Source organism: Euprymna scolopes, chromosome 23 (genome assembly GCF_053919585.1).
Source record: "Euprymna scolopes isolate OS-2025 chromosome 23, ASM5391958v1, whole genome shotgun sequence".
Taxonomy (NCBI): Eukaryota; Metazoa; Mollusca; class Cephalopoda; order Sepiida; family Sepiolidae; genus Euprymna; species Euprymna scolopes.
In genome coordinates, this window is record NC_136504.1 from 37401834 (window position 1) to 37426992 (window position 25159).

Below are 25159 nucleotides of genomic sequence, written 5' to 3' on the forward strand. Positions count from 1 at the left end.
TTTAAAGCTTAAGAAAGCGTAATATAATTGAATTTAATAAAATCTTATTTAAAATCTCAGAAAATATTACTTAAATATTTTAATGTTATATTAAATTTAAGAAAAAGTGTATATTTACAATAAGAAAAGGATATTTTAAACTTATGAAAATGTTATTTCAAGCTTTTGAAAATTTTATTTTAAACATATAGAAATGTTTTTTCAAGTTTATGAAAATGTTATTTAAAACTTATGATAAGATTATTTAAAGCTTATGACAATGTTATTTAAAACTTATGAAAATGTTACTTCAAACTTATGTAAATGTTATTTCAATCTAATACAAATATTTTTTAAGCTTATAAAAAATGTTAAAGCATATGAAATAGTTTCTTCAAGTTTATGAAAATATATTTTCAAGCTAATGAAAATGTTATTCTAAGCTTATGTAGACATTATTGAAAGCTTAAACAGTGTTATTTAAAATTATTAAAATGGTATTTCCAGCTTAATGTTAATTGTTATATAATGCTTATAAAAATGCCAATTAAAGCTCATAAAAATGTCGTTTGAAGTTTATAAGAATGTTATTTAAAGCTCATAAAATATAATTTCAAGCTTATAAAAATGTTATTTAAAGCATGTTAAAATATTATTTTAAGCTTATGAAAATTTTATTTAATACTTATAAAAATGTTATTTCAACTTTATGAAACTGTTATTTCTATCATATGAAATGTATTTTGAAACTTCTTTAATGTTTTATGTTATAAAAATGTTATTTAAACCTTCTAGAAATGTTTTTTCAAGATTATGAAAATGTTATTTAAAGCTCATGAAAATGTAACTTTAAGTGAATAAAATGATATTTCAAATTTTTTAAAAGTGTAACTTTTAACGTAAGAAAATCATCTAAAAATATTACTTCAAACTTAACAGAATTTAATATTAATAAATTAAACAAAAATTGTTTCAAATTTCAACAAATGTTACCTAAATTTATTAAATGTTATTTTAAACTTAAGAAAAATGTTATTCCAAGCTTATGAAAATGTTTTTCAAGCTTATGAAAATGTTTTTCAAGCTTAAGAAAAATGTTATTCCAAGCTTATGAAAATGTTTTTCAAGCTTATGAAAAATGTTATTCCAAGCTTATGAAAATGTTTTTCAAGCTTATGAAAATGTTTTTCAAGCTTAAGAAAAATGTTATTCCAAGCTTCTGAAAATGTTTTTCAAGCTTATGAAAATGTTATTTCAAGTTTATGAAAATGCTATTTCAAGCTTATGAAAATGTTATTTCTATCTTATGATAATGTTATTAAAAGCTATAAAAATGATATTTCAAATTTTAAAAATTGTTACTTTAATACTGACAACTTAAAAAAAAATAGTATTTCAAACTAAAAAGTGCCAGGCAGGCGAAAATAGTATTTCAAAATACAATGGAATGGAAATTCTATTTCAGAATAAAATGTAACAGACAGACAGAAAATATTATTTCAAAATAAAATGTCACAGACAAACGGAAATAGTATTCCAAAGTAAAATATAACAGACATACGAAAATACTATTTCAAAAAATATGACAAACAGACTATAAATATTATTTCAAAATAAAATGTGATAGACAGACTATAAATATTATACCAAAATAAAATGTAATAGACAGACAAAAATACTATTTCAAAACAAAAAGTGACGGGAAGACGAAAATACTATTTTAAAATAAAATGTGACAGACAGGCGAAAATACTATTTTAAAATAAAATGTGACAGACAGAAGAAAATACTATTTTAAAATAAAATGTGACAGACGAAGGAAATTACTATTTCAAAATAAAATGTGACAGACGAACGGAAATAGTATTCCAAAATAAAATATAACAGACAGACTAAAATACTATTTCAAAAACATATGACAGACAGACGAAAATACTATTTCAAAATAAGCGAAACATGCGGATGAAATTCTATTTTAGAATTAGGCTAAGCAGACGGATGAAAGATATTTGGTTGTTTGTTTTTTGTTTTGTTTTTTTTTGTTTTTTTGTTTTTTTTTTTGTTTTTTGTTTTTTTTTTGTTTGTTTGTTTTTTCAAATAAAGCGCGACAGATTATCCGATGGAAAACTCTTCTTATAGATATTTCTAGACGCATCTAAAATAAGATATGTTTGTTCAATCCGCGAACTATTTAATAAAAATATTATTTCGAACTTAAGCGTGACGACCCGACAGCAAGGCTTTTTATAGATATATTTTGACGCATCTAGACACTGTATTTTACAAATATTGTCACATATATATGTAGGCTTGGAGTTAAATGATGGGGAAGTTATTAGGTATTGGCGTCACTTGAGCTGTATGCTGCCCTATTGCTGGATACCAGGGTAAACGGATCTGATTAGCTTATTGTTATTTGGTCAACTGAAATAGAAGTATATTTTGTTAGATGTGAAAGATCGACAAGTTTAGTTTTATAGAGATGCTTAAACACTAATGTTGGAACGCTTAATCCGAATCAGAATCGTGACTTGAAAAGGGCGGAATTTTGTAGGTTATCGTAATCTTGGGGGGGGGGATAACTTGATTTTCCATTGTTGAAAATTATGATCAGTTGAAACTACACGTAAAACTAAAATTTACCAATCATAAGCACGAATTTAGGTTTAATATAGCACCGGAAAATGGCCTAGTAAAAATGACACAGATTCGTTAACATCTATGCTGATGACATGACCATCTATGGCATGGTTTCAATAAAAAAGCGGGGCAATGTTGGCAGCTGGTTTGGCTGCCCCATACCCGGCATTACAATCTTCAAAGGAAGAAAAATAAAAAAAATTTAAAAAAAACAAAGTTCTCTCTGATTCTCTCCTCTGATCTTGAGCGCATGGTACAGTGGGGGAAGAGGTGGCTGGTTACTTTTAATGCATCTAAAACCAAGCTCCTATCTTTACATCATCAACGCTCTAATCCCCATCTGGCATAAATTTAAATCGATGTCCCTCGTCTAGAGGAGGCTCCATGTTTTGATAAGCTTCCGGGATTGACCTTTATTCCTGATCTGAAATGGAACACGTACATCAAGTCTGTTGCCAAGATCGCTGGGAAAATGGTATGATCCTTCTACCGCTTGAGAAGATATCTCACTGCTGATGCAATTCTCTATCTATATAAAAGCCAAGTATGTCCAATGATGGAGTACTGCTGCCACATCTGGACAGGAGCTGCTAAAAACAGCCTATCCTGCCTTGACAGAGTACAAAATAGACTTCGTGGCTTAGTGGGGGATGCCCTTTTCTCTACCCTGCAACCTCTCTCTCACAGAAGAGACGTTGCGAGCCTGTCTTTGTTTTATCGTTAGTTCCATGGCAAGAGCTCGTCTGAGCTCCAATCTCTGGTCCCCCCTCACCAATCTTTCACGAAAAACACCCGTCTAGCTGAAACTACCGTCAATAATTTTCCTCATTCTTTATCTGTGCCTAAATCAAAACGTAGATTCCATGAACAAAGCTTCTTTCTTAGAAGTGCACGCCTGTGAAACTCTCTTCCGTTTGCTAGTTTCCCACCTGACTACAACTTGGATGTCTTCAAGTCCAACATAAACAAATTCCTGATGAACTGCCCCCTTATGTAAGACACTTTATCAAAGCTCCATTACTAATGATTACTACGATATTATCCCATTGATTACTGTACACGCAATAACCCTTATCCCAGAGTGGCTTCCGGGCCTTGATAAGTGGAAAAAAAGGTAAAACAACACAAGCAAAAATGAAAAATATAGATGAAAACTTCAGAATAAATTGATCTAAATTTTAGATGCAATATATACGAAGAAAACATTAATAAGAAGTTTTTTTCAAATTATATATATATGTGTGTGTGTGTTTATATGTTTGTGTATGTGTATGTGTATGTGTGTATGTGTCTCAGAAGAAATATACACATGTACTCACACTTCAAATGACGATGAAACGTTTATTTATGAACACAGAGTGAAACGGGTTGGTTTCAAATAAATAAGACAAATATAATTTAAGAATCATATTTGCAAATGTTCAAACTCATGCCTATTATTGCCCAGACATCGCTGATAACAGTTAGAGTACATTTTTAAAATATCATATATATATATATATATATATATATATATATATATTTCTGTAGAAATATATTTTCTAATAATATATACCAATCCTTATTTAAGAAGCTTAATGTAAATACAGAGCAATATGGAGAATAAGTGACAAAAAACTATATTCCAAAATTCATGATGTTGACCATCTTATAATGTATTCCTTTAATTCAGCTGACTTTTACAATTCGTGACAGTTTCTGTCTCAAGTTAAGTTAAGGGCATAATGGATTTACTGATTGATATAATAATTAAGTGATTGATTTTGCGCTACGAAACAGATACAGTCAAGAATTTTAAAAGTCAACTAAATTAAAGGAATAAATTATAAGATGGTCAACATCATGAATTTTGGAATATAGTTTTTTGTCATTTATTATATATATATATATATATATATATATATATATATATATATATATGATTCTCAGTTTTTTGGAGTCACCCTATATATATATATATATATATATATATATATATATATATATATATTAGGTTGTCCTAAAAGTTCGTTAAACACTTGCAAAAATTTTAAATTTTACTCGCCAAGTATTAACAAAAAAAAAACAAAATTAGTCCTCAAAATAAAGATATCATTTTCCAAGACTTACTGTCATCGATCTGCAAGATTTCGGATCTGATCAATATATCATTCAGCCGGCTTCGAATCAAACAATTCTTTATATGCTTTCTTCGACTTCATCGAATCGAATCGGCAGCCATTCAGAAAAGGTTGCATTGAGCGGAAAATGTCGCTGTAGGCTGCATAGGCAGAACCTCAACTTTTACTTCAACTTTTCGTAGATTCGCTCCAGTTGCTTATAGTAAAGTTCGGCACTGATGGCACGATTATTCGGAATCAACTCAAAATGCACGATTCCTTCAAAATTCTACCAAACACACAACATGACTTTTTTGCTTAGTGGATCTTGTTTTGGAACCGACGGTGTCTCTAGCCCTTTCTGAAGTCATCGCTTGTTTCCGTTATACTAGACCAGATTGGCCTATTTATCGTTCGATGTCACAATGTTTTCCCAAAAACGCTCGTCCAATGGATTGCTGAACTATTGTAAATTTCAACTCGTCTGTTGGATTGTGCTTTGGTGAATTCGTGATAATCTTCGCACGGGTTTTTGTGAACGAAATCAAGTTGCTTCAAGTGTTGGTGAATTGCCAATTTGCTAACTCAAAGCCTATCAGGCAATTCTCGAGTGCTCAAAAAAAGGCGCAATGTCTAATTCGGTTTGCAAGTCTCCAACATCCAACTTTAACGGTTGTCCGTCCCGAACAAGGTATATCTTCAAGACTCATGTCACCAGAATCGAAACGCTTGTACAACTTTGAGATTGCTGCATATGCAATTGGTCCTTCACCTTCGGAAGCGTAAATCTCTTCTGTGGCTTTTTTGGTTGAAAGACATCGCTTTCGACAGTAACAAAACAAAACTCTCAGCTCAATTTTATCAATTGCCATCTGGAATAGAAATATGAAGCTTACTTATACAATATAAACGAAAAAAATTGAAAAATTGCATACAAATTCAATTTTTCGCAGGTTTTTACGAACTTTTGGGAGAACCTATACTTACAAATATATTCTATATTTACAGCACAATCACGTTGACACACTGATTCTCGCCAGATCACCGAAGTTAAGCAACGATGAGCCTGGCCAGTACTAGATGGGTGACCATTTGGGAAGGCTAGGCTGTATGTACCGCGCTGAGTCGTAGAAATTTCCAGGTTGGTACCCGGGGCGCGTCTAACTCACTGAGGGAGATGTACCCCCGAATCAAGACAGAAAGCAATGGAAAACTACCGTCTTTACTTGTTTTCCCGGGATGGAGAGCCGTGTTCGCCAGCGCTGTTAAACAGCAGAGTCACTAGAGATAGTTACAAGTAGATTAGGTCGTTCCGCTTACTCAACCCTATTTTAAGTGAAATTCTGCTATTTTAAGCAATTTTAGAATCGGTAATTGTATCAAAATGTTTTGTTTTTTTAATATAATGTGTTGTTAGCTATGCTCTTATTACTATTGCTACTGCTTCTACACTAACTACATTTACCACAACTGATCATGTTACTGTTATCTTCCAGCAAAATGTCGTGATGATTACCTTGAACCCATCAGCAGTGCAAATAGCACTTCCAGCTCGAAGAATTCTACAGACCTAAATGCTGATTCTCCAGATGCAACAGCGCAAGAAGAAACAGAGAACGACAAAAACCAATACGATCTGTTCAAGGCCGACAATCAAACTTCGAACGTAAGTTTGCCTGCGTCTTTAGACGCCCCCACATCCACACCAGCACCTGATACGCGGAACGTTTTCACCTCGTTAACAACCGACCGTCCGATGATTCCAACGTCAACGCCAAACGCAATGAGAATTACTTCTCCATCACAGAACTCCACTGAAACAAACACCGATTTATCTACTTTTAACGCAATTTCTAAATCACAGGTTATCACGAAACTACCTAACCTGAAAACAGTAACAACCCCTTACCCTACCAGTCTGGATATGAACACGTCTCCTATTCTAAACACTTCTACTTTGTTAACGAAACTGCAAGACAATGCGACTCCATCACACCCTTTCCAGAAGCAGCAATCATCATATTCTCAAGTCCGGCGATCCAACACGATCACAACGACAGGTCAAACCTTTCAGACGATGTCAACACAATCAACAGATCTACTTCATTCGTCGAGGACAGGCAGTAATCATATTCCGGAAACATACTCCAGTCCAGTTACCACTGACCAAACACCTGACTCACAAAACCAAACAACTGTCCAGATCCCACACAGTCCCTCTTTGTCTATAGTCAGTGAGAAACCAACCGTATTTACGGATTCCAGTAAGGCGAAAACAGCTACTGAAAAGCAACATTTAACGACATTAAATCCTCTAACGACTATAAAAATCCAGGCAACATCATCCGTCGCAGAGAAATCATCTCTTCCAACAACAGAATATATCCCAACAGAAACAGCTACCTCAATGACGAGGTCTATTGCGACGAAAATAGATTCCCCGACGGTAGCATTCACCCCGACGAAAACAGATCCTCCAATGACAGTATCACTCTCAAGACAGACAGCAGCACCAACAATAGAACCGATCACGATCAAAACAACTCCACCAATAACTCGAATAGCGCTAACCACCGATGATTTGGTGGGTCAAAATGTGACCAAAGACGTTCAAAATGAAAATGAAGTTACTCGTTCACCGGCGATTCAGACTGATCCACAACCCCGTCCGAGTTCAAGAAACCGAATTTCAACAGGTAAGGAACCGATTCGCTTATTGATTTCCGTAGTTTTTTTGTGTTTTTTTTTTACTTTAACTGCAACACAACATTCACCGTTAAATTTACGACTTTAATAGGCTTTCGGGTATGCTGAAAACGAATATCACTTTGAAATTTGAGGCAGACAACTAGTTTTCTGGATATTAATACCTTTATTATCCAATGTAATCCATTATGTTTTCATTGTCGGCCATGTTTTATTCCAACTGAAAAGTACTAATGCGCATGAATGTTACAAAATACCCTATCCTCCCCATGTTAAGAATGACGAACGCTATTGAAATTCATTGAGTAATACATTGAAAAACATATCTTAATATTCAAAAAACTACTTGGCTGCCCCAAATTTGAATCTGATATTCGTTTTCAGCATACCCGAAAATCCAGAAAATCGTCAATTTAAATGTGGGTGTTGAGTTGCAGTTAAAGTAAAAACTTACCTTGCTTTCTCGAAACTTTTATATAATATTGACGTTTTTATTTATTTGTTGTTCCTTGAGGGCAGGGCACGTTTCCACATTGTGACTCGTCGATGTTAGTTATTCTGAGCTTAATAAAAGGAGATAATAAAAAAGTTACGACGTGTTATTTGCATGGCGATTAACATTGTTGTTGAAGGCGGGTGCTTGAATCTTAACGTATGACCTAATCTCCGGCCACTCCACATCGTCAACTTCCGGCAGGTTTTATAACCAGTCGGTAGATGCCGAAGCGAAAACTGCCATATGATTAATTTAAAACGTGACGCCCCCCCCCTTTCCCCATGTTCTAATTAGAAAGCCATTCTTAATATGAGGGCAGGAAAGATTTCACGTTGACATAGTCTTGAAAATTGTTTTCAGTTTTAAAAAACTTTCATTGAAATGTTCGTCTTCTGGGAGTTGATCGGTTAATCGCCTCAGCACCTTCCGGATGTTTACTGTTTATGTTTACTTACCGAAAGATGCCGACGCAAAACTGCCAAAAATTGGGTCGTAAACTAGATAAGTAGTACCGCTAAAGCAAACATTAAAAAAATTGGATGAGTACTAATTTAGCTAAGAATGGAAGTGATACGATTCATTATATATACTGGGTGGAACGATAAATTTGTCACCCTAAATAAAAACAACATAACAGCTTTATTTTAAAACTTTTATTATTTAAATGAAAATATCAAGTACTTTGATTATGTAGTAGAGCTGACATCTATTCAATGTAGCCGCTTTCAGCCTCAATCACCGCCTCGATACGAGCACAGAACTGGGAGCATGCCTTTCCACAAGCGCCTTTTCCACAAGCGTCGGTGGAAGTTTGGCGAATACTCGGCGGATAGCGGCGATCAGGTTGGTTTTGGTGTTGTGGGAGGCCATGTTGCTGATGTTTTCAACTTATGACTAAACAAAGCAGTCCAACGGGTTCAAGTTAGGGGAGGACGGGGTCCATTGAAAGAAGGATACAAAGTCATAGCACTCCTTCTAAAGCCAAGCCTGTGTCTCTTTGGACTTGTGGGCCCGTGCCGAATCCTGCTGCCACACCCAGGGTCTGCCAACGGCCAATGATTGCACCTGGTGATCATCACACTCTTCATCACATCCAGATACACTTTGGTGTTGACTTTCAAGCCCACTTCGCAGATGTGGGATGACATGATGTGGCCCTCATTTAAAACCACACCAAAGACTATAACCGTGGCCGGAAAGGGTCGTCCGTTGTGTTGAGCTGTGCCCTCAGGCGTCCGGATTTGCATTTTCAGGGTGCCAGAAATGGTCCTGTTGTTATAACTTGGATCGGAAGAGAGTATGAGTTGTACAGCGACACATCTCCGATCTCACTCGTTGAACATTGTGTCACTTTCAGACATGATAGAAGATTTCTATCGCTCTTGGGATTTGTACAAAACTGGCCAACTAGTAGATGGTTTGTAAAAAAAAAAAAAGAAACCTGCTTTTCATCAAACAAAAATGGAATCATTTTGTCTTTTCTAGGGCGACAATTTTACCGTTCCACCCGGTATTTTTATCAGAATGCTTCTGAAAAATATCGAAAATCGATAATCAAAAAAATCCGATTAAAGAAGGAACAGTCCAACTTTGACCAAATTTAACATCCTTATACAGCCTAACATCAAGGGAAGCTATTGACGCACAAGTAGAAGAGCTTGGCATATAAAATTAGCAGTAGGTTATTAAATAATGCAGGGGCGCGTTTGAAATGGATGTTTCTTTTTACAGTACAATTAAACGATGATACTTAACTTTTGCATCTTAAATTTTAATTCAAGTCATTATATAAAAGCTGGCAGGGAGACTCGACGTTTTCTGGATTTGAATGATCAATGAATATTCCAGACTTCCAGTACTTTTATTCTCATTGAAATCAGTGAAATCGACCGTTTTTATATCAAATCGATTGATTGCCTGCTCTAGTCAAGAACCCACCATGTTGCAACGGGATGAAGCTTTCCATGCCTCTCTGCAGCGACTTAGTCCATAATGCATTGTAGTTTATATTGCACAATAGAGAACCTATTGTTGATTTTATTAAAATAGTTGCCCGAGTGTTTGGAGGTGTGTGTTGAGCAAAAAAAAAAAAAAAAAAAAGTGGTAGTAGGAAGGCAGGCTCGAACCCGTAATGCAAAGGAGATAAAGAACAGGAACAAAATATGACGTCTTTGCTGTTACGACCACCTCCAAACCGGAAGTGACGTAAGTCTAAATGAAGGCTAGACAATCGAAAAGAGGGGATGACTTTCGAAAATATTAGCTCCCAGTTAAGGGTGAAGAAATTAATGTTTTTAGCTAATTTTTCGGTATTTGTCGTCTTAAGGATCGATAAACGATACTGAATTTGTCAAAATCCGTCGCCTCTGTCGAAAGTTTTAGGCAGACATGCAAACATACATACATACATTCATATATTGGTAGCTCAAATTTTCGACACAAACCGATGAAAAAGCTTGCCCTATCTCTGAATACCCTTTATGTCAAATTTCAAATGTTTACACCAGAAATTGTTTGAGTAATTTGGTAGAGACAGCAGAGGTCATTTTTTTAAAATTTGACTCCTATTATGTCCCCTTAATATTAATTGTTTTGGGTTCAAATCAAGTTATTAAGTTAGATCCATGTCAAAGGAACCTATATCTAAAATTTCAATTGTTTATACCCAAAATTGGCAGAGGAGTTCGTAGAGTTTTCAACGGTCAAATCGTTGAACTTTGACCTCTTAACAGCCAAATTACTGACCGAAAACGGATTACAAAGATTTTACCAAATCTCAATACCCTGTATATCAAATTTCGAGTCTGTAGACTGAAAATTGACGGAGTTATTGTGTAGGAAAATGTACACAGACATACAGACACTTTCACTTTTATAGATATATAGATTAATGAATTAAAGTTTAAAATGAAAAAGTAAAATATCATGGTCCAGTGTCTTATCAAAAGATCTACTGTTGATTTTATACCTCTATCTTTTCTGCTTGTGCAGTGATAAAACTTCTCAAATACACTTGTGATGTTAGGCTGTTAGGTTGTTAACTTTGGTGAAAATCGAAATGTTTCTTTAATGTGTTGTTTTCGATTATCGAGTTTTTATACTTACCGGGGGCATTCCGATACAAAACACTCCCAGACACATGGAGTACATTTGAGTGAAATTTAAAAAGAATCTACCCATCCGTTTTGGAGTTAATAAGAAAGAATCTCACACATACATACATACATACATACATACATACATACATACATACATACACACAAAATACCTTCTATATATAAGTAGATATAATGTTATAAAAATTAACAGTACGTTCTATACAGTGAAATTTAGACTACAATGTATTATGAAGTAAGTCACTGCAGGAAGGCATGTGAGCTTCATCCCGGTGCACCATGGTGGGTTCCCGACTAGAGCAGACACTGAATCGATTTGATTGAAAAAATGGACAATTTCATCGATTTCGATAACAATGGGAGAGTGGAACATTTGTTTATCATCATTCAAGCCCGGGCAACATTGGGTATCCATGTTTATACGAACTAAATAGAATGATTAAGAGGACTCCAATAACTCTCTACTAAACCCTTATCACTATATAAATAAAATGTATATAAATACGATATTCAAGAATTGTACATGAAATTAGTATAATCACATAATGCTTTTATTGCCTTCTCGTTGTTTTGACTCTCGGGTATATATCCGACACAGACAGTTAATCAACCAAGTACCACATCACTCTATATAAAAGCAAACAAGATATCAACGGATGCACACTCGAAAGTCAAAATAATGAAAAGAATAGGATGTTGTCCTAGCTCTACTTATCACCAACTTACCTCTAACGTATGTCTACATTAATTGTACCTATTTACTATGCCTCCCCACAAAAGAGAACAAGAAAATGAAGTGCAGCATCTGAAGAACAGATACTACACTTTGATCTTGATTGTAGTAATTCAAAATATTTGGGGGCAATTTCCCGAATTTGTCCAGATGCCTTACTACTTTTGCGCGATGATGATTTCTTTCGATTCTGAAATAAAAAAAAATAATAAATAAATAAAATTAAAGATTGTGCGATTCACCTGTAATCACTACTAATCTGTATAATTATAAAACTCGGTGGACCATCCAACCGCCCTTGCTTGTATCTTGTCTATCAAAATGACTGGTTTCTTCTGTGAAAAGCAACAATTTATTAAGTCGCATGACGAAGGCTTCGGGGTTTTTTGTCCAAAGAAAGTAACACTTGACTCTGTCGATTTGTATTATCCAACTTTTAAAGCTAATCACTACGTTTAACGGTGAGCTTTAAAATACATTCCTTCTATATCTGTTGTATCAAATCCAACGTTCATTTATTCTTTTTAATTGGACATTTTAACATAATACAGGGTGGAACGATAAAAGTGTCGCCATAAAGAAAACAACATTACAGTTTTATTTTAAAACTTTTATTGAAAAAAATCAATTCAAGTAACTTTATTATGTAGTAGAGCTGACATCTATTCAATGTAGCCGCCTTCAGCCTCAATCACCTCTTCGATACCGGTCAGAAACTGAGAGTATGCCTTTTCCACAAGCGCCGGAGGGAGCTCGGCGAATACTCGCTGGATGGCGGCGATCAGGCTGGCTTTGGTGTTGTGGGAGGTCATGTTGGTGATGTTCTCGATGTATGACCAAATGAAGTAGTCCTGTGGGCTCAGGTCAGGGCACAGTGAGAAAACGGTACAAGGTCATAGCACTTTTTCTGCCGCTAAGTCTGAGTGTCTTTGGACTTGTGGGCCGGCACCGAATCCTGCTGCAATTTGGTTTTGACTTTCAAACCGACTTCAAAGATGTGAGGTGGCATGATGTGGCCTCGCTTGAAATCACACCATAACCATGGCCGAAACCCCTGGGCACTTCACTGTTATTCATGGCAATCCAGCAATGCATTTTGAGGGTGTTGGCAATGGTCCTGTTGTCATAACTTGGATCGTAAGAGAGCATGAGTTGTACAGCGGCGCATCTCCAATCTAACCTGTTGAACATCATGTCACTTTCAGACATGATAGAAGGCTCCAGTCACTCTTGGGATTTGTGCACAACTGGCCAACTAGTAGATGGTCTGCAACAAAAAAAGAAAACCGATTTTCATCTAACGGAAATGGAATCATGTCGCCTTTTCTATGGCGACAATTTTATCGTTCCACCCTCCACTAGCAGGGACGTCCAACATTGCCCGGCGTTGTCTGGTCGTAAAATATGCTTAAATATGGTATTTTAATTTACATAGATTTTGTATTTATTATTATAGATCAATTATTTCATATTATATTGTACCCAATACATAGTTATGATTTCAAAATTAAAAAATAAATATTATTTGAGTGCCATCGGCTAGAATCGAAACTGAAACCAAAATATAACAAAACATATTTTCAATCATGAAACTATGTCTACAAGTTAAGCAAAGAGTGACATTTATTTATACTCAACATGGCAGGATTGTGAAAAAGAGTATGAATTTTATTAAATACAGTAATGTTTTTGATAGACAAGTTGCAAGCAAGGGCGGTCGGACGGCCCGCATATTTTTATATTTATATAGATTCCTATTTTTAAATTTGTATTTTTTTATCTTTATCAGAAGCGATCGTTATTCCATCAGTTTTGGTCATCATTTTGGCGATCATAATCACTTCGGTCATTGCAATTATCGTCTGCAAGAAAAGAAGGTAAGATATTTAGCATTTTGTTTTCATGACTTTGTAATGGCGCCAACTGTAGGTTTGGAATGGCAGGTTCAAATTATATTGGTCAATTGCATTTCTGAACTTTGAAGATGAGGATTAGTTACTCACATTATTTGGAGTCCGAAGATTCCAAATACGAATGGTCAATTGCAGTCCAATGGATGGTCACATTCAATGCTGTCAAGACTAAACTTGTTTCCTTACAAGAAGAAACCTTCTCTACCACCAATAGCAATGGCCAATGACTCTTTATCTGAAAGTACATCCTTTAAACTCCTCGGCCTAACGTTCACAGGAAACATGAGTTGGAGCAATTACATCGAGAGTATCGCCAGGTCCGCTGCGAAGAAGGTAGGTTCTCTCTACCATGCTAGAAAGATACAAATACCCGAAAGTATCCTGTACCTCTATAAGGCCACCATTCGCCCATGTATGGAGTATTATTGTCATATTTGGGCTGATGCATCTACCACTAGTCTCTCACTCCTAGACAGGGTTAAAAAGAGAGTCGCCAATCTGATAGGTCCTGAACTGTCATCTAAAATTCAGCCCCTGTCCCATCGACGAAATGTTGCATCCCTCTGCCTTTTCTACAAGAACTTTAACGGTGAATGCTCTGACGAACTGCAAGCACTTGTGCCCCCTCGATGCAAATACCCCCGACAAACCCGACAAGCAGCTAAATCCCACCCCTTCACAGTAGAGATCCCTAGATGTAAGAGAGCCTTCTACTCCAGTAGTTTCTTTCCCAGGACAGCTAGACTTTGGAATTCCCTTCCGGGTCCCTGCTTCCCCAACTGTACTGACATGCAGAAGTTCAAGTGTAACGTGAACCAACATCTTGCTGTCCAACTCCCTACACAGTACCCCTGATGTCCATGTCTCTGATAGTAACCCCCTACAACAAAGTCGCAATATGCCTTGTTTGGGGTGAAAATGTAATAAAAAAAAAAGGAACTCCATTTCTCCTACGCTAATTATGAGTGTAGTGGCATGACAACCATCCAAAGAAAAGAAAAACTTTGAAAGTATACATATACAACCATCGTCTGCCAATCTATTTATAAGTAATAGTTTCCCTTTTCTCTCTCTCTCTCTCTCTCTCTCTCTCTCTCTCTCTCTCTCTCTCTCTCTCTCTCTCTCTCTCTCTCTCTGCGTTGTGTGTGAACGTGTACGTGTGTGTTTGTGTGTGTCAGTTATATTTGGAGAATGAATATCTCACAAAATGTATAGATATAAAAAGAAAAAAGTGTATATATATATATATATATATATATATATATATATATATATATATATATATATATATATATATATATACTAGCATTAAAACCCGGCGTTGCCCGGGTGTTTGGATGCGTATGTTGAGCAAAAAAAAAAACAGTGGTAGTAGGAGGACAGGCTCGAACCCGTACCGCGAAGGAGGAAAAGAACGACCACCCCCGTTGAAGGTGAAGATATTAATGTTTTAGCCAATTTTTCGATATTTGTCGTCTTAAGGGTCAAACTTCAAAACGATACTAATCTTGGTAAAATCTGGCGCCTTTGTCAAAAATCTTAGGCAAACATGCAAACATACATACATACATACATACATACATACATACATTTATACATTGGTAACTAAAAATTTTCGACCCAAACCGATGAAAAAGCTTGCCCTATTTCTGAATACCCTTTATGTCAAATTTCAAATGTTTACACCAGAAATTGTCTGAGTAATTTGGTAGAGACCGCAGAGGTCAATTTCTTTTTAACTTTGATCCCTATTATGACCCCTTAAAATTTATTCTTTTGGGAACAAATCAAGTTATTAAGTTAGATCCATGTCAAAGGAACGTATATCTAAAATTTCAAGTGATTAGACCCCAAATTGTCGGAGGAGTTCGTAGAGTTTTCAAAGGTCAAATCGTTGAACTTTGACCCCTTCATCGCGAAATTTCTGGCCGAAAACCGATCATATAGATTTTCCCAAATCTCAGTACCCTGTATATCAAATTTCGATTCTGTAGACTTGAAATTGACAGAGCTATTGCATAGGGAAATGTACACACACAGACACACAGACACACAGACAGATAGACACTTTCACTTATATATATATATATATATATATATATATATATATATATATATATATATATATATATATATATATATATATATATATATATATATATACTAGTGTTGGGAGGATTAATTGGAATCGGAATTTGGAATCAGAACAATCGGAGCTTTTGGGGGTATTGGAATCGGAAAAATTTGCGCCTATCTTCCGATACCAAAACCGATTCCTTTAATTATCTTCTTTTTATTTGATTTTGGTTTAAGAAACATTTTCCACCGCTTGTAGTAATAATAAAATAATAAATATTTATTGATTTAAACTTCCAGTAGGACTAAAATCTCTAGATTATGCCATCACAAGTGTGTTTTTACGGCTGAGAAAAATATATGCACACTTGATATGTTTTTACAGTCGTCGGGATAAAATAACACTTTTATAGTTAAAGATTTAGAGATTTATAAAGAATCGGAATCAGAATCGATAATTGTATCGGAATCGGGAAAAATATTGCAATTGTCCCATCACTAATATAGACACTCTTTATTTGTTTTTACATAAACAGTAATATGTTGCTACACAGCCATGGGCATGTTTCCAGTAACTAGAGACCTCTTCAGATGGTACAGTTTATATGTTTTTGTGTCCAAAACATCCTCGTGTTTTCTAACTTCTGTTTATCGTAAACCAACTTTTACGGGTCTCTACGTGTTGGGACTCTTTTTGCCCTATAAACCAAAAATATAATTTCATCAAAACTTTAGCACATAGGGCCTTGATGATTTGTTCTCAAGTTAATTTGGATGACGAACTCAAATTTATCATTAAGACCCTTTGTAATAATGGTTACCCCTTGGATATTGCTGAAACTACTATCAATAAGAAAGTTTCCAATTTTCATAAACCCAAAGAAATTATAGCTAATAAATGTCCTGTGTATCTACGTCTACCTTGGCTAGGTAACATCAGTGAACGATTTGCTAAGCAAATTTCTTTTTCTGTGCAACGGTGTTATTTTCAATTAGGCCTATGTTGCTGTCTATTCCCAAAGATGTTCTTTCCCCCCCCCCTCATCATAATAGTTCTATTATTTATTTATTTAAATGTAGTTGCAGTGCGCACTATGTTGGGCGAATATCGCAAAGATTAGATTTTCGTTTGAAACAGCGTGTGCCTTCAAAGATTCGTTATATAAATTTTTCACCCTCGGATGTTCTGAGTAATACGTATGGTTCTGCGATTTGCGACCATCTTATAAATAACCATGTGTGTGCCACGAATTTCAGTGCTAACATGTTTACGATCCTTAGTAAGTCGCACTCTCTGTATCATTTGAAAATTTTAGAGACTCTTTTTATTAAGTCTTTGAGACCTTCTCTTTGCAAGCAAAAAGAAAATCTTCTTGGACTTAATTTAGTCTCTATATAATTTTCTTGGACTTAATTTAGTCTCTATGTAATTTCTTGGACTTAATTTAGTCTCTATGTAATTTTCCCCCGTTTATTTCGGGTTTTTGTGTTTTTTTTTGTTGTTGTTTTTTTCCTGCCCCCGCCATATTCATGACTTTTTTGTTTGTTTGTTTTAATCGTATTTTCCTCGATTTAGCTTTGATAAGTGAGGAACGAAACCTGGTTAGCTAACCTTTATTTTCATTTTTTAAATTCATTATGCTTTTTGGTCTGTATTTAGCCGATATATATATATATATATATATATATATATATATATATATATATATATATATATATATATATATATATATAACGCTGAACATCTCTGTGCGTGTGCCTGGTCACAAATAGACTCCTATATGGTTGACTATTATAGAAAACTGATCACATATAATGATAGAAGATGTATCGAGACACAGGAATGGGTATATTTGATCTGGCAAAATGATGAGTCATTAAAATTGTGGGGTCTGCGTACGCGCCTGGTCCACAAAGTATGGAAATAAAAAATTTAAAAATAAAAAAAAATTTACAAGTGTTTTTGATATAAATGTACATAATAATACTTTGATAAGTATGTTTTAACTTAAATAGGGATGGTAAAATAAAATTGTGGGGTCTTCGTTCGCGCCTGGCCTCCATAGAATGGAAATAGGCACAAACTTTAATAAAGACTTTTCATATCTATCTGCGTAAATATACTTTGATAATTATGTTTCAGTTTGAAGAAATATGGTATAATAAAATTATGGGGTGTTCGTTCGCGCCTGACCTCCATAGAATGGAAATATGTCACAAAGTTTAACAAGGTTTTTTTAATATAGATCCACAGAATATTGTGATAAGTGTTTCAGTGTGAACAGGTATGGTATAATAAATTATGGGGTTTATCTATTTTATTTTTACTTTCATCATATTTTGCTTTGGTTTTGATACCCCCAAATTCGAAGCTATCTCTTTACAACCTGTTCTTTTCATAACCTATCATACTTTCATAAATCAGAGTTCATTTTTTGTAGGCTGTTTTTGAACCCAGTCAATGACGGGTACTTTTGCTAGTATATATATATATATATATATATATATATATATATATATATATATATATATATATATATATATATATATAAACAAGAAAGGAAAATGAAGATATGTGAAAATAATATTAAAAAATTAAAAATTCTTGAAGCGTCATGTATTAGAACTCTTCCACCCATTATAAATAATATAGCTTTCGAGAAAAGGTCTTGTGTGGTTCGTAATGGACGGACTTTGTTAACGGTGTCCACATATTGCTGATTTTAATAATCGAATGTTTAATTGACCTATATTTTTGAACGACTTTTCATCAACTCTATATCTTTTAACTTATCATCTCTAACGCCGTTTACTGTATATTTTAGTTTTCACTTTTAATTCTTGTTTTTTGTTTTTTTGTTTTTTGCTGGCATGTTGTATATTATGGTGCCCAGTAGTTGTTGTTCAGCCATATTTTTCTCAAGCGCTTTCAATCGGAACATCCGATCGTTGTCAGGTGCGATTGTTTATAACCAATAAAAAAAATATAGAACTAACTATAAATACACCAAACCTCAATAAAGAAAATGACAACAACAACAATCTCTCCTGACGACGATTGGATGTACCGATTGAAAGCGCTAGAGAGGAATATAGCCGAACAACAACTACTGGGTGCCGTAATATATATATATATATATATATATATATATATATATATATATATATATATATATATATATATATATATATATTCTGTCTACCTAATATTATATAAAAGGAACTTTGTCTGTGTGTTTGTTCCCTATGGACTCGAAAATGGCTGTGTCGATTTTTATGAAATTTTACGCAAAGGTACTTCATGCGCCTGGCAGTGTTTTTAGATAGGTTTTTTATCAGAATGTCATCGATAAATATCGATAATCGATAGTCAAAATAATCAAATAAAAGAAGGAACAGCGTACACAGCCTGACATCACAAGTGCATTTGAGAAGTTTTATAACCACACAAGCAGAAAAGCCAGACATATAAAAGTCAAAAGTAAGTTCTTTGATATCACAAGAGCACGTTCGAAATGAATGTTTTTGTTTAAAGCACAATTTCACAATGACTTTTTCATTTTAAACTTGAATACGAGCCATTATAATTCCACAAGCAGTAAGGTTAGGCATATAAAATCAACAGTAAGTTCTTTGATAAGACAGGCGCGTGTTCAAAATTTATGCTTCTGTTTAGAGGACAATTGAAGCATGATACTTGACTTTCACATTTTAAACTTGAATTCAAGGCATTATATATATATAACAAACAGGTTTATAAAATCAACAGTAGGTTCTCTACAGTGCAATGTAGACTAAAATGTATTGTGGACTAAGTCACTGCGGGAAATTATGTAAAGCTTCTTCCAGATGCATCGCAATGGGCTCCTAACTAGACCAAGTAATCGTTCGATTTGATTGAAAAATTGACGATTTCATCAATTTCGATAACAAAAAAATATGGGAATGTTAAATATTCGTTGTTGCTCATCATTCAATCGCGGGCAGCGTCGGGTCTCCATGCTAGTATACTATAAATTGATTAATTTGAAAATTCTGAACGAGGAAATTTTATCAAGTAAAGAATAAAATGATTTTTTTTTTTTTTTACTTTCTTCTTTCCAGGTCTCACATTTCATTGTCGACCGTCATTGACAGCAACACTTACAAACTACCTCGACCGAGCATGATGAGTCAAGCACTTACCAGCGCACCATCTTCACCGTACGATCACATCGGAAGTCGCCCTTCCTACCATTATGTCAACGAGGCCTTCGAAAATAATCGATTGTGATTGAATTGGTTTCATGTTAGGATTTTTTGTTATGAAATAGTCTTTTTTTGTGTGTCGGGTGGGTTTGAAATGAAACAGAAGAACATTTTTTTTATAAAAGTTAAGAACAAATATAAATTGAATTAATAAATCAGTCAGTTTTGAATGTGTTCTTTCTTTTTTTTTTTTTACAAAAGAATTCATGGGTTCGTTTAAAAGTAGAAATGCAATATATATATATATATATATATATATATATGTTTGTGTGTGTGTGTGTGTGTGTGTGTGTGTGTGTGTGTGTGTGTGTGTGTGTGTGTGTGTGTGTTATTTGTTTTCGTTTTGTGATACTTTTTGAGTGAATTCAATTATATATACGAAAGTGCATTTTTACCTAAACGCGAGTTGAGAATAATTTTTCCTTTAACCAATTTTGGTACCCCCAAATGGGGAGCAGCATATGTATTATTTTTTAAATATAATTATCCACTGACACATGTTTCGTCGTCTACGATTCAGCCACTCTAATGAGTCATAGACGACGAAACACGTGTCAGTAGATAATTATATTTTAAAAATAGTATATATATATATATATATATATATATATATATATATATATATATATAGTAGCGTCCAAAACTAAGGGACAACATTTTAAAACCTAATATTTGTTAAAAATAACAACTGTGAAAAGCTGAAATTTTGACAACTGGTATTTGTTATCATCCATAATAACATCCTAAAATTTGAATCATTTGCAAAGGATAGAAAAAGAATTATAAAAATTATTTATTCATTTTCAAAATAGGAACGTCCAAAAGTAAGGGACAAAATTAAGAAAAACAATGTAAACAGCTAAAAAACAATAAAAATACATATACAATCAATATTTAGTAAATGAGTCCTTGCTCTCAATGACAGCTGCACATCTCTGATTACAAGAACGAATCAATTCTTGACAATTTTAGACCATTCTTCTTGAAGCTTCACCCACAAATCCTCCGTGTTAATGGGATTTCTTTTCATAACTTTCATTGTATGGCCTTCCAAAGATTTTCTATTGGATTTAAGTCAGGACTTTGCGGTGGCCAATCCATAATTTCGAAATCTTGCTCGCTAAGGTCACTCATTACCACCTTTGCCTTGTGACATGGGGCATTATCTTGCATAAAGGCAGCCCCATCAAAACCTGAATTCTGTATGATTGGCACAACATGATCTTGAACAATGTTTTTATAGATCTGCGCGTTTACACGAGTTTGTAACCGGACAAGAGGCGTTGTAGCTTGGTTAGAAAACACAAATATCATGACGCTTCCACTGGAAAAGGTTGATATGCCGTAAAACAAAAACAATATATATATAACAACCAACCAACTATGACGCTTCCGCCCCCAAACGTGACGTTTCCCTAGTACACTTTTGCACTTAATCTTTCACCAATACGTCTCTTTACATTGTTTTTTCCATCATTTCCAAATAAATTAAACTTGCTTTCAACATTGAAAAATACTTTTGCCCAATTTTCATATGTCCAAATTACATCCCTGTTTGCAAACTCTAATCTCTTCTTTTTATTCTTCGAACTAACAAGTGATTTCTTCACTGGGGTTCGATTAAACAGCCCTATTTCTTGCAGTCGGCTAGAAACGGTTTGTCTTGATACATAAACATATGAGGTACTATTAATAACGCTTTTAATTTCTGTGCAAGACTTAAAACCGTCCTTTAATGACATACACTGCATTATTTGATCTTCTCTTGCCGAAGTATTGCAGGGTCTGCCGGTTTAAAAATCATTAACTATTTTGCTAGTATCATTGTAGGATTTAACAACCCTGGCTACAACACTCTTGGAACGATTCACTTTCTCTGAAATCTCTCTAATGGTGTGATTTTCTTTGTATAGCTTCACAATAGCTTATCTCACAGAGTAATCAAGTTTTTGGCGTTTCACCATGGTGCTAGCTGGTGCAACGTTTACAAATGACTAAGTAAGACTTTTTCTTTAGAGGAAATCAAAAAATTTGAATATAGCATACTGTTTACATTGTTTTTTTTTCAATTTTGTCCCTTACTTTTGGACGTTCCTATTTTGAAAATAAATAATTGTTATAATTCTTTTTCTATCCTTTGAAAATGATTCAAATTTTAGTATGTTATTATGGATGATAACGACTACCAGTTGTCAAAATTTCAGCTTTTCACAATCGTTATTTCTAAAAACTATTAGGTTTTAAAATTTTGTCCCTTAGTTTTGTAGGCCACTGTATATATATATACACATATATATACATATATATATACATATGTATACACACACACACACACATATATATATATATATATATATATATCTATAGACACTTCCGGTTACAAGATAGACGAATATTGGCTGAAGAGAGCTTCATAAGGATACCTTAAACGGGCCTTATTATCGGGCTTGAAACCGACGGTACCAATGACCTGTCTCAACTAACAACTTTCTGTACACAAAATATAAGTACGCTCTTAAAATTTGGATTTTCCTTTTAATTGAGCACTCTGCTGGAATTCTTTTTCAAAAAAAAAAAAAAAAAAAAAAAAAAAAGAAAAACTAATCATATATCTATATATATATATATATATATATATATACTTCATTATGATTTTCCATTAATCAATTTTTAATTATGATTTTCCATGTCTCACTGACTTTAGCAAATAGGTGTATACCATTATAGCTATTTGCTAATATTTCCTCCTCTGAAGAGATGGTAGACATCGAAACCCCATAGGATAAGGAGATAAAATTTCAAATGTATTTTTTGTCTTACTACGAAAAATAAAAATCTTGGATATGAAACTCAAATATTTCACTTCAAAAAGTTTTTAAATTCATTGAATCACTAAAATTTGATATAATATATATATATATATATATATATGTGTGTGTGTGTGTGTGTGTGTGTGTGTGTGTGTGTGTGTGTGTGTGTGTGTGTGTATATATATGTATATATATTTATATATATATAATATATGTATATGCGTTAGTAATTTATAAAATATATATGGCGATTAAGCTACACTGAATATTCGGCGTTTCATTCACTCTAGGATTCCTCAGGCTTATGTGCCTAAGCCTGCGGAATCCTAGAGTGGAAGAAACGCCGAATATTCAGTGTAGCTTAATCGCCATATATATTTTATAAATTACTAACTAGCTCTACCTATGTATTGAGCACTTTTGAAGTAAATACTTAAGGTTTACGCATAAATCTATACTTTCGTTTATTAATTTTATGTGAGTAAATGAAGTAGTTATATATATATATATATATATATATATATATATATATATATATATAGTAAGTTATGAAAATATATATGGCAATAAAGCTACACAGAATATTCCGCATTTCATTATCATGAGAATTCGTTAGGCTTATGCAAAAAGTTGTGGTTAGCGCGCATTTTTATATACGCACATGTTATTTAATTTTCTAGTTAGTCAGTCAGCTTCCTAGTTGCCACTGCGCCTATCCTCATCAGCCAATGGACGGGCACTTACAGGACATAGATATAGTTGACCTCACACACACACACACATATATATATATATATATATATATATAGACACGTTTGATTGATTAATTTTATTTTATTTCGGACTACTAGTCTCATCTTATCTTTTTTATTTGGTGCACAACGTTTCGGCCAACTTCCTCTGGCCTTCGTCAGGTGGTAACCGCGACGGATAGGAACTTCGAATCTCCTAACTGCATTCTCAGCCATCACTGTCATCCGTAGTTGTTGTCGTCTCACCACATTTTTGACCAATTACCTCTGGCACGCTTTGGGTGGGATTGAAACCGCTATCTTCAGACAATGTTTATCTGGAACCGTAGAGATTCAACGTCTCTATCAACTGCGCCACGGGCCCCGAATGCTCATCTAAAAAATAAAAAATTCCAATAAGGAATAATATATAACGTTTGATTGAATACAACAGAGTTATTCCTTTTTTAGATCTTGTTGGATATCTTTTGGATTTGCCGAGTGGTCTTTTTAATTTCGGCAGACATATTACATAGAATGGCGTCCTCCTGCATCCATCTTTATAGCCCCCCCCCCCAAAAAAAATAATAAATACACCAAGCCTCAAAGGAAAAGAAAACCACAACAATTGCTCTTGATGACACTCGGATGCCCGATAGAAAGTGCTTGAGAAAAATATGGCCGACCAACAACTTCTAGGCGCCATTCTTTATTATATGTTTTCTGAAATTAAAAAGACCACTCGGCAAATCGAAAAGATATCCAACACGATTGGAAAAGGGAATAATTCTGTCGTATTCAAAATCAACGTGTCTAAATAATGACTTGCTGACAAAATATACAAATATATATATATATATATATATATATATATATATATATATATATATATAGTAATTTATAAAATATATATGGCGATTAAGCTTAGTCGCCATATATATTTTATAAATTACTAACTAGCTCTACCAACGTATTGAGCACTTTTGAAGTAAATACTTAAAGTTTACGCATAAATATATACTTTCGTATATTAATTTTATGTGAGTAAATTAAGTAGTTATATATATATATATATATATATATATATATATATATATATATATATATATATATACGAGCAAACAGTTAATAAAACATGTTAAGCAACACTTCGAAAAATAGTTAAAAACATATTTAATTTGAAAAGGAAACACTTGATAAGTGGATAATCCTTAATCCGCGGAGTTTCGAAGAAATACTTTCCTTCTCATCAGAGGGTAGGAATTAGCAAAATGCGAGATCGGGTTTTGCATACAAAAGCATTTGATGAAACAACAAGCAAGACAAAGATCTTACTTGATAACAAAAAGTTGAAGCAGAGGGAATATGGTGAAGAAAAAGGTGATTTATTTTATATATATATATATATATATATATATATATATATATATATATATATATATATATATACAAATATATATACAAATATATATATATATATATAATATATATACAAATATACATACAAATATATATATATATATATAATATATATATATATACAAATATATATACAAATATATATATATATACAAATATATATACAAATATATATATATAAATATATATATAT

At 33.7% G+C, this 25159-nt stretch overlaps 1 protein-coding gene across 2 annotated transcripts in view; it reads left to right on the top strand.

The window, feature by feature from the left end:
- Positions 1 to 20176, top strand: part of LOC145245827 (uncharacterized) — a 113676-nt gene extending 93500 nt beyond the window's left edge. For both annotated transcript variants that reach the window (XM_080107476.1, XM_080107475.1), the window contains exons 5-7: positions 6215 to 7414; positions 13559 to 13646; positions 19863 to 20176. In XM_080107476.1, coding sequence (XP_079963602.1) covers positions 6215 to 7414; positions 13559 to 13646; positions 19863 to 20031 — 1457 coding nt within the window. In that variant the 3' untranslated portion in view covers positions 20032 to 20176. The remainder of the gene's footprint in view (positions 1 to 6214; positions 7415 to 13558; positions 13647 to 19862) is intronic.
- The last annotated feature ends 4983 nt before the right edge of the window (positions 20177 to 25159 follow it).